This window comes from Sinocyclocheilus anshuiensis, unplaced genomic scaffold (assembly GCF_001515605.1).
Source record: "Sinocyclocheilus anshuiensis isolate Anshui unplaced genomic scaffold, SAMN03320099.WGS_v1.1 scaffold58, whole genome shotgun sequence".
NCBI classification, from domain to species: Eukaryota; Metazoa; Chordata; class Actinopteri; order Cypriniformes; family Cyprinidae; genus Sinocyclocheilus; species Sinocyclocheilus anshuiensis.
The window spans coordinates 1,760,248-1,771,604 of NW_015547688.1; the positions used below are offsets into that span (position 1 = coordinate 1,760,248).

At 37.7% G+C, this 11,357-nt stretch overlaps 1 protein-coding gene across 1 annotated transcript; it reads right to left on the reverse strand.

Moving 5' to 3' along the window:
- Window positions 1–1,258: 1,258 nt before the first annotated feature.
- LOC107703387 (galanin receptor type 2-like) lies at window positions 1,259–8,263 on the reverse strand. Its single transcript, XM_016505994.1, has 4 exons — window positions 8,211–8,263; window positions 5,194–5,277; window positions 4,210–4,601; window positions 1,259–2,024 (listed from the first exon to the last, which is right to left on the reverse strand). The coding sequence occupies exons 3-4, from the start codon at window positions 4,581–4,583 to the stop codon at window positions 1,262–1,264; spliced, it is 1,137 nt and encodes a 378-aa protein (XP_016361480.1). The 5' UTR covers window positions 4,584–4,601; window positions 5,194–5,277; window positions 8,211–8,263; the 3' UTR covers window positions 1,259–1,261.
- Window positions 8,264–11,357: the final 3,094 nt, after the last annotated feature.

Below are 11,357 nucleotides of genomic sequence, written 5' to 3' on the forward strand. Positions count from 1 at the left end.
CAAAATAATTTAGCCATATATCTTTCTCTTCTCTCTCTCTCTCTCTCTCTCTCTCTCTCTCTCTCTCTTAAGACAAAGCAAAAACAAGATTATGGTGAGACATTTCCAAATGTCCAAGCTGAATGGCCAGTTTTTGAGACTTTAACAGCTCAAATGTTACATTTATAACTTCATATAAGCATTACAATTTTGTTAAAACGTCTGTGTTATTTGAACTGTAAATTTGTTCTCATCACTTATGGTTAATTTTTGCTTTCATTTTATGGTTGTTTTAGAGTTTTAGATGTTGTCATGTTGAAAAAACTGATATAACTTTACACAGAAAAGGTTAGAAAGTATTTCCTCCACACTAAAAGAATATTGAAAATATCTTGTGGCTGTACTATTGACGCAGTGATTATTTTAACATTTACGTCCCCAATACTGGCTCCATTTACTTCAGTTGTGGGCCCCTCACTGTAACCCGGGAGGTATTGTTCAAAATATTTTTTTATTAACATTATATCACCATTGCTGTAGATTGAGTTTAACTTGTACCGAATCCAGAATATTCCTTTAAGACAGCACAAGAACCATACGTACTAAACTGTTGGTTGTCTGTAATCTGAGATTTTCTGTATAACCCTGTTTTTAGGGCTTTTGCAATGTAGTAATTTATATAATTAAATAATCTCAAGACTTTCTAAAACAGCAGAGAATATCAGAGGCTGGAAACAGAGGTAAAATCAAGAACATACAGTACTTAACGTAAGCATATTTTTTAAAGAGCTTGTTAAGCGAAGCTGAGGAGCATAATCAAAGAGTCCTCTTCAAAGCTTCATGCACAGTAGGAAATCACAGCTTTGCTCACATAAAGACACAGGGCTCTTCAGATATTAAAGTGTGTCATACGCACAATAATTGGTAACAAATTTTCACAGGAGAATAGTCATCACAGCATTAAATTGAAACATGCTCAGAGGGTAACACATCAATAGAAAACAAACATACAGTGCTCCTTAAAAAAGAAAGAGTACTTCGTAAATAAGGCATAATTTAGCACTGGAACCAAAACAACTAAGCAGAACACAAAGATGCATTTGTACGACAACCAAATTGAATGTACGTTTTCAATTTGCTCAGCGATTTGAATCTTAAATAACTACGAACTCCGTAAATGCAAAACCATGGTGATGTCGATCAAAGCTGCTGAAATCCTCCGGCTCGGTTTGAGTTTTTTAATAAGGCTTCTGTAAGGCATCATTAGCCATGCGCTTTATTTTCATGGCTGATTCTGGAAGGGTAGCGTTATAGTCATAGTGGTGTCCTGCGGCTCTGCGAGTGGGCGGTTGACCATTTCGTTCTCGTTCTGTCTGGCGTTCTCTTCGTTCATTTGAGACACTTCAGTGGATCCCGCTTCGAAGCTGGGGACGGTGTTGGCCACATGGACCACGTGCACCTTATTTCGTCCCTTTTTACTGAGGATGCAGCTGAACACCTTCTTGAAGCCCTTCCGAAAGTGTTTGGACACCAGGGCATAAACGATAGGGTTGAGGCAAGAGTTGGCGTAGGCCATGCAGTGGGACAGCAGCCTGAAGGCGTAGGTGGTCTGATTGAAGGGAAAGTCTCCGTAGAGGTAGCACAAAATGACCACATGGTACGGTAGCCAGCAGATGCAAAATAGCACCGTGACTATGATGATCATCTTGGTGACCTTGCGCTTGGCTCGTTTCGACTCCGACATCCCATCGAGAGGATCCACCGCGGTCCAGAGGTACTTGATGGTGCGTGTGTAGGACAGGCTCACGATGAGCACGGGAATAACATAGCCAAAAACAAAGGTGCAGGTGTCCAGAACCTTACGGTTATGCTCCTCCCATTCAGGCACACACACATTGCTGTTTTCGAAATCAATCAAGTCGTAGTAACTCAAATAAGGCCCGGCGAAAACAAGCGACAGGCCCCAGATTACCACCATCGCGACTATGGCGTTACACGGCGTTCTCAATTCTCTGGAGCGCAGGGGGTAACGGATGGCTAGATACCTGCAAAAAAAAAAGAAACCCACCTTTCAAATGGAGCTGTGAAAAATTGGCTCTGTAGTCATGTATAAAGAAACACAGGAAATGTTCATCCTGAAATTGAGTTTGCCCTGAAACACCATATGATCAATATAGCCAGAGGTTTCGGTGCACAAGATGAATGTGTCTTGTTGTTTACTACTTAAAGATGAGGTAATTGCCAAAGGGGATTCTCAGCTTCCACTGAGCCCTGGACCATTTTTCACAGAGCAGGAAACTTAACATGCTTTTTTCAAAGGTAAACACTTTGAGTGGGGATGGAGGGCAGTGGGTCTGTTGCTCAGGCTGAGAGTAACATATTACACTGGGGCATATAGGTGGCCTTGTTACATTTATGCCATTATTTCAGCAAAAAGGCTGGCTGGCTCTCCCATTCAGCTGTCTCCGGGGTCAGCTCACGAGTCCCACTCGTCACTGGTGCTTTAGTTCGACCTTAATGTTACATAATTTTAGCTAACATACCAGTAAGTGGATACGGGTGGGTGCAACCGTGCTACTAATGCTTCTTTTTTCACTGTTTCGTTGTAAAGACAGGAATAATGGGCTGCAGGTTTTTGGAGGTGTTTTATTAATGAAGTGGGTCGTTGGCGATAACTCCACTGACATTTATGCAGTTAAACTCCAACCTTTGCTGATGCAATTTGCAAGACTTTCTTGTGTTCAGGCGATCCATTTAATTAAATAACAAATCTGGCCCTGACCAATTACAACGCTGTTAAATTCTGCTTTAGGATGTCGTTTTAGACCCCATGGAGCTACAGTGAAAATGTTACGTGAAGGAAAGCCATGATGCTATTAAGCCTAGTGTGAACTTCACCTGACAGGATTAATGTTACGTATAATCAGCATGCCTTGGTTGTCTTTAAAGGTCATTAACTTTTATGTCCCAAGGGTTTACAACTTTTATTAAAACGAATAGATTTTAATTTACTTCTGATTGTCATATGGATATCACATTAATACTTTTTACCATGCCATCTTTATTTACTTGTGCTACTTCCCTTGTCTGAGATCATGACTTGTCATTTTATACAATTAAAATCCTGCATAAAAATGAATGAGTATGTGTTTAAACTCATGATATTCTAAACAAAGAATAAAGATAAACCATTTCTATATCTATTGTGTAAAAATAATCCATATACATTTTCATTCTTTTTTCATAGTTGTCGCATCATCTCCAACTCACTGAGAAATTTTGCACCTAATAAAGTTTTTTCCCCCAGAAAACAAAGAAAAATAAATAAATGTGGATATCACCTGAGAACAGAATATTGTCATTTCCACATTTTTCAAATTATGCCCAAATTGTGAAAATATAGTTTAATTGTGTGTATTAGGATTCATAAAATGTTAGCTATGAAATTAGCCTTTACAAGACAAAGGAGATGGCAGTTTTATTTCCAAACATAGTTAATAAAGTTTCAACCAGAATTTCCATCACAGAATGCCATTAAAGGTGACATATCATGAAAATCTGACTTTTCCAGGTTTTAAGTGCTTTAATCAGGTCCCATGTGTTTTTTTTTACGTAAACTTGTGTGTGAATGAGAACTTAGTTTAGTACTCACATGCCGTGACAGCCGCTTTCTGTCCGTGTGCTTCGGATGTGTGCACTCAGAAAACCGTATATCAGAAGTATAAACTCGTATGGTTTAAAATGCATGATTTCAGCGCGATAAACATGATAATCAGAACCAAAACAGATGTTTTTAGCAGGTCCAAACTGTAATGGTGCAGCTCTATTCTGGAAAAGGGGGCGGGGAGCAGCAGCTCATTTGCATTTACAGAGCCAGGCACGAAAAAGCAGTTTCTGCTTCCACTCAAAATAGGCATTTTCAAAGTGTTATAATAAATTATCTGTGGAGTATTTTGAGCTGAAACTTCACAGACACATTCTGGGGACACCAGAGACTTATATTACATATTGTAAAAAGGGGCATAATATGTCTCCTTTAACACAAAGCATTACTGAAATAAATAAAAGTAAAACAATAACAAATTTTCTGTGATGTATGCATATACACTGTACATATTAGCATAATATTAGCTAAATAAAATAAACCAGTGAGAGTGTGAAAAGTGTTTTAAGAGAGTTTATTTTCTTAAAAAATATATCAATTATTTAATTATAGCTAAAGAAACCCACCTGTCCACAGACACTGCAGCCAGAGTGAAACTGCTAGCGTACATGGTGAGGTTGATGAAGAAGTGAACCACCTTGCACATGAAGGACCCGAAAACCCAACCCTCCAGAGAGTATATGGTTGCTTGGAAAGGCACACAGAAGATGATGAAGAAGAAATCGGCTACACTGAGGTTGAGGATGAATAGATTGGTGGTGTTATACCCAACCTGCCCACTTTTGAGGAGCACGGCCAGCACCAAACTATTCCCAATAGTCCCCAGAAGGAAGATGAGCGAGAAGACCACAGACACAATGACACTGGCTGGGTTGAGCTGGTAGCTCTCGGAGGCGTTCCAGTGTCCCATGGCTTTATTCAGGTCCTCGGGATCTGACATTTTAAGACATGAAGAGCCCTGCAAAAGGCCATAAATTATTAGACACTGGTGCATAGAGTCACTAGGGACTTTCCTCTCACGAAGAATGTGAGGATTTGACGTAAAGTGCATGGTTGAAAATCTCACATATCTTTCCAGAATCTGAATCGCAGCATGATGAGATATAAAAGCTCTTGTGAAAAACCATATAGCTAGACCCGCACTGAGAGCAAATATCAGGAGGATCGGACCTCAAGATGAACATGAAAAAAGTACATTGTGATTACAAAAGATCCTGAAAGCTGGTGCAAGTACAAAGAGGATTGAAGAATGAAATGGAGTCAAGACTAAAATCAATTTCAGAAAGCTATCATAACCTCTCTAAGGGAAATGTACCGGCCTCATCAAGATATGAAGAGCATGTCTCCATCTGGTTGAATACTAATCGAAATGAAAATGGACAAATTCATTTTCATCTTAGTGGAGAGTTGTTTGGGGATAAAAATACAATGTCAATGTGGCATGATATCGTGGACTGAATAGAGTGCAATACATTGGGTTATGGCAGGATTATATTAGGCATTTTGTTGTTGGTTTAACCTGGCAAATGAGAAGGAATGCAATTGCCTACCAGTGGTTAATCGCACAGTATGTCCCAATAGGTGTTGCTCAGAAACAGTCAACATCGATTTCTCCTCTTCAATTATTGATCAGGCTATGGAAAGAGGAAGAAGAAAAAACACACTTTTTAGCTTTTACATTAACAAGCACACAGCTTTAATGATATAGTTATCTGGGGAATAGAAATATCTTCCCAGTAAATAATATTTTATAGAACTGTAAATATGTTTTTGATTGATTTGATTGATTTAATATTAATGTAGATTTTTTTTTCCATTTCAAACTATAGTTAATTTCTGGGGATCTACATGCTGAATCAGATTATACTGCAAAAACAGGATCAATTTATTTGAGAAGCAAAATTATGTGAGATAAGACTTGTTTTCAGAGAATATATGTTGAATGAACTTTATTTACAACATTTTGGTAGATTTAAAACTAGAAAAAAATGCTATGGCGTTTAAAAAAATTGGGGTGAAGGAAAACCGAATTCAAGATATATTGTCTGAAAAATCTTAATATATTAAATCATGTAGCTTCTCAAGCATGGTTGTTCTTGTTTCAAGGATGTTTAGATATTCTAGAGAGCACCACTAGTATTACAAACCAATAATAGTGATGAAGAAAGATTTATAAATAATGTAAATAAATTCTTTATACATATATTTATTAATAACATATAAAAATGCAATAGGTGACTTCTAGAAAAACAATGCAAACCTGAAATCACAAAAGCTTTTCAAAGAGCATTTGTTAAGTGAGAAAAAGCTAAAGATTTCAGGGAATTGGGCTAGCGAATGTAATGCTGTGCTGCCTAATAGGCTGACAAAGTGCGTGTTAAAAGTATGACACAACCAGCTGACAATAAAAAAAAAAAGAAGTATGCAGAGTATAGGTGACTAATCCTCTTCATGCAGAAATGTGGACATGTCCTATTAGGCTTTAATTGGCTGTCAGAATTCATCATGATATAATGAAAATGCTGACCTTCGGTCCCTCTTCTAAAACAATTGCATTTACTTTAGTTTGTTTTGTTTGATGAAACAACATAAACTGGATGATCGGATGATATTGCTGAGCTTTTTTATTCATTCATTTCTTTTTTTTTGTCTAGCAGGAACAGAGTGTGACTCATTATTTAGTAAGACCATTATAGTGGTAAATGAACAGGAAGCCGTTTACTCTGAGAGGTATAGCTCTCCGGGACACATTCATTACAGTTATTTTCTCACTTCTGCAATGACTTTATAGGTAATTGAGAGTAAAGAGGAAGTCAGAAATGGATGTGTATTATTAACTATAGATGAAGTGTTCTCAAAAGCATTTATTTCTCAACAGTAGCTTTAAGAGCCTCTCTTTTTACTCTGTTTTCAGAAATGACGGCTCTAAAGCAGACTAGCACTGTAGGAATCCCCTATTAGTGAATTGTGCTTCAGCCTTATTGATCTGTCAGTACAGACTCTTTTGTAGAAATAATTTCAGGGATTAGATTATTTATAGATTTATACCACACAAGCATGTGTGTTCTAGCTTTAAGAGACAGAGACACCACTTAAGTCGGTGCTGGCAAGACAAATGTTGAATATTTTTGCTTTTCTGGCATTTGGCATCTCTTCTTTGCTTTGCCGTCTTTGTTAGGGAACAATTCCCTTTGTAAACACACCTGACTGTCTTTCAGAATTCATCATGATATAATGAAAATGCTGACCTCCTAAAATTTAGACCCTCTTCTAAAACAATTGCATTTACTTTAGTTTGTTTTGTTTGATGAAACAACATAAACTGGATGATCGGATGATATTGCTGAGCTTTTTTATTCATTCATTTCTTTTTTTTTGTCTAGCAGGAACAGAGTGTGACTCATTATTTAGTAAGACCATTATAGTGGTAAATGAACAGGAAGCCGTTTACTCTGAGAGGTATAGCTCTCCGGGACACATTCATTACAGTTATTTTCTCACTTCTGCAATGACTTTATAGGTAATTGAGAGTAAAGAGGAAGTCAGAAATGGATGTGTATTATTAACTATAGATGAAGTGTTCTCAAAAGCATTTATTTCTCAACAGTAGCTTTAAGAGCCTCTCTTTTTACTCTGTTTTCAGAAATGACGGCTCTAAAGCAGACTAGCACTGTAGGAATCCCCTATTAGTGAATTGTGCTTCAGCCTTATTGATCTGTCAGTACAGACTCTTTTGTAGAAATAATTTCAGGGATTAGATTATTTATAGATTTATACCACACAAGCATGTGTGTTCTAGCTTTAAGAGACAGAGACACCACTTAAGTCGGTGCTGGCAAGACAAATGTTGAATATTTTTGCTTTTCTGGCATTTGGCATCTCTTCTTTGCTTTGCCGTCTTTGTTAGGGAACAATTCCCTTTGTAAACACACCTGACTGTCTTTCATGTGAAGCCAGCTGACTAGCTGCCAGTGAATATAACATGAAGTGTCCTTCAAGAAGCAGGGCTGTTAAACTGATCCCTTTGGTTACAGTCACGGAGTGCATCCGTTTTGTCACTTGACAAATGGCGCACCAAACCTCCTCACACTGTCTCTCTCTAACCACCTTTTAAACTCATTTACCATTTAAAATTAATTACGTCAAACTTTCATGAACTCAGAGCCAAATAAAAGCATCTCAGTACATGAACTGCATTCCTCTAGACAAAGACATAAAAATAGCATTAAAATATATTGAAAAATGTTGTAATGAAGCATGCACAATGAAGCATATATAAATATACTAAATAAACATTAAATAGAGTATACAGACACATTAAACAAAGAAACAACGTAATGCGTAGATGCATTGTGTGTAATATAATATAAATGCATCTTGCAGTCTAAAATTATTTTCAGATAAATAAAGATAAAACATCCAAGGTCATCATAGAAATATACATACATTAAACATCATTCTTGAGATGTTATGGAAAATGTGTACTAACTGTGAATGCCAGAGAGCCAACACAACATCCTAGAATCTGATGCTGGTGTGAGAATTCCAATCAGTTGTTTTTACTTACCAGCTTATGGGATGAGAATTGACTGTATATCCACGATTTAGATTCATTGTGATACTGAGAAGCTTCTGGTGTCCAGGCAAGCTAGAGGTGCTTGCAGAATGCAACAGTACTTGAACAGCCTTCAGCTCCTCTCATTCCGCTTCTCCGTTTCTCTTTGCGTTCCCTCCCTCACTCCCCCTCACATATGAAGGCTCCTCCTCCACATCGTGGTAAAGGCTCACACTTCACTGCAAGAGAGAGAGAACGTGCAGTGATTCTTTCTCCATGCACATTCCTACAAGATCTTTTCATCTGCGTTACTAATGCTGCACCTGAGCGGTTGCATCAATGCGGCTCAGGTGCAAATCTAGAATATACTGTAAACTTGGTAAATTATTCAGAATGAAGCCTTGGTGTTCAGATGGTATTTACTTTTTGCATCATGCTTTGCCCATGGGCAGTTTTCCTTTTAGGAGCATGATTTAGAAATGTATCAGAATATATTTCCCAAGAGATGAGAATTCAACTGCAATCTATTTAAATTGGATACACACTATGACCAAATCAATACACCTTCAAGGCATCATTGCTCATGCTAATATGACAGAAGAATGTCTACAAAACTGTTTCTGTTACTTCCACACAAATTTCACAGTTATTGTTTTTGGAAAGTGTGCTATAGTACATTTACATTGTGAATGCAGTTGTTTCAAATCTGGAACACGTTTGCATGTTTTCATCAAAGTCAAAAGTATAGGCAAACAAACTTCTTGAACAGGACGATCAGGGATGTTGTTATATTAAGATACATATTTTGTATCTTCCACGGTATCTGAAAGGCAAACAAAATAAGAAAAAAATACACATGATCATTCTGTTAAAAAGTTTACACCCCCAGGTTATAATGCATTGTGTTTTATGATTGAGCATGAGTGAATGTATTCACCCTTTGTATGAGTCTGCTGTGTGCTTGCTCTTGGTTTGCAAAGGGGTCTTTCAGGTCATTCAGGTCTTCAGGTCACAAGTGCATTATACAACACAGCACTGCCTTTGAAATTCATCTATGAATAATGCACAGCTCAGACTACACAACCTGTGCTGCAACATATATGAGACCATTTACAATATAGTGCACATTGAATGGCTTCTGTTCTCTTGCATGGTACTACTTCCACCACATTCCCCATTTCTAAACCCAAATGAGGATTTTTTTCCCCTACTTGGCGATAGAAAATGAATGAAACCCATTTCAGCAGTACAGTAACTCAATCCACACAGACAATAATGACATCCTCTCAGAGGTCTGTCACTCTAGGGTTTCCCTGCTGATGTTCAAGCACCTCAAATCAGAAGAAATCATGTAGCCACATCCAAATGGGATGACACTAGTTCTTCTGTCATGCACAATCTTTGACCAGATCAGCCCACAGTACAATGCTTGACAGTGACACAATTCATACATTTTTGTCTAAGTTATACAGACTCATTCACTTAGGGGCATTAGAACCATTTCATTCAAAATGGTTAAGAAGCAAATCAACATATTAGAACAATTTCTGAAGGATGTGACACGTGTGACACTGACAACTGAAGTATTGAGGCTGAAAAATGAGATTTGCCATATCAGGAATAAATTAAACCAATTTTAAAATATATTCAAATAGAGTTCGCACTGATAGGGCACTGTGTGGGCACTGCGCCGACATACAACGAAGTTGCGCTATGGGCGTCCCGAGTTCGAATCCTAACTTGAGGACCTTTTCCGATCCTGCCTCACTATCTCTCTCCCATTTCGCTTCCTTACAGTTCTGATCTGTCCTGTCGTAATAAAGGCAGTTGTTACGGCCTAAGCCTTGATTATCTTCTTTCATGTGACGTCATGTCTCTCCTAATCTTTCTCCTTGAGTCTGATTATTTAGGTCCGCCTTGGTGCACCTGCGTCTCATGTAATGAGTGATTGATTCCCTATATAAAGGACGTTGAAGTGACACAGGAGATCCACCAGCAAACAAGTTTTATTACTTTTTCTGTTAATCCTTATATTTTTGGTTTGTTTTTCTTTCATTGACTTTATGCTTTAGAGCTGCCCCGTGTTTTGGGGAAGTATATTGTTTTTGCTAGTTATTCTATGTTCATTTGTGTTCCTCGTCGTCTTGTTTGGATACGTGTTTCCATTTATGTTATTCTTTATGTTAAATAAATATTTTCGTTTGGCATTTGGATTCACGTGTCCTCTTTATGCTGCATTCCCCTTTTTCATTTTGTGCTGAAACTTAGCAGGGGTTTGTAACATAAATTGGGGGCTCATCTGAGATAACCGTTTAATTTTGCTTTGTTGAGCAGATAATAGTGATACTGATTCAGTTACTTCGGTTAACACAGGTGCACACCCTCTTGGTGTTGGTGGGGAGGTAGGACCATCTTTTTCGATACCTAAGTTCGATATACTTTTTGACCAATGGATAAATGCGTGTAAAGTCAATGACTATAATTCTTTGCGTGAACTTCTGCTCATTGAGGAATTTAAGAACTGTGAAGATTTTGCGTGATACAGTGGGATCTGAGTCCTTTATATTGTCCGATACTCTGTCTTTTTGCGGGGAATCTGCGTGCGTTGATTACATAGGTTTGTCACCTATAGTTCTCATTTTCACCTACAGGTATTTTTTAGAACAAACCAGATTGTGTTTATACATGTGTCAGTTTGATTCTTACTGACCGATGTTTACTTTAAATTCTGCACATCTTCTTCAGCACATTCTGTACATATTAAACATTCACTTAACATCTCAGGGAATATCCTCAAGCAATCTCAATAATGTGTGAAACAGCACATGTGAATTTCTCCTGTAGTTATTCAGCTGTCATGCTTGTTAAAAGTGGAACACAACAGGTACAGAGTTCACATTACCAACAGAGAGGCTTAAATAAAAGTCAATCATTGCTAATAAGAAATTTAGAGTTTGCTGTCAGTGTTTTTATTAATGTATACCAGGGTTCCTGAATTAGTTATGGTCTCACGTCAAAAATAACTCTAAATCCATATTCAAACTGGACAATGATGTGGTGTCCTCACCAATAAAGAGTCCTCCTAAAAAGCATACAAATACACTGTCTTAAACTCTTAGCATCAATCCAAACATAGGCCATACATACATGTTCAATCTC

Coding starts and splice junctions, on each gene's coding strand:
- LOC107703387 (XM_016505994.1), bottom strand. CDS start 4,583: ATGTCAGATCCCGAGGACCTGAATAAAGCCATGGGACACTGGAACGCC. Junction 2,025..4,209: donor GCTGCAGTGTCTGTGGACAG/GTGGGTTTCTTT, acceptor TTTTTTTTGCAG/GTATCTAGCCATCCGTTACC.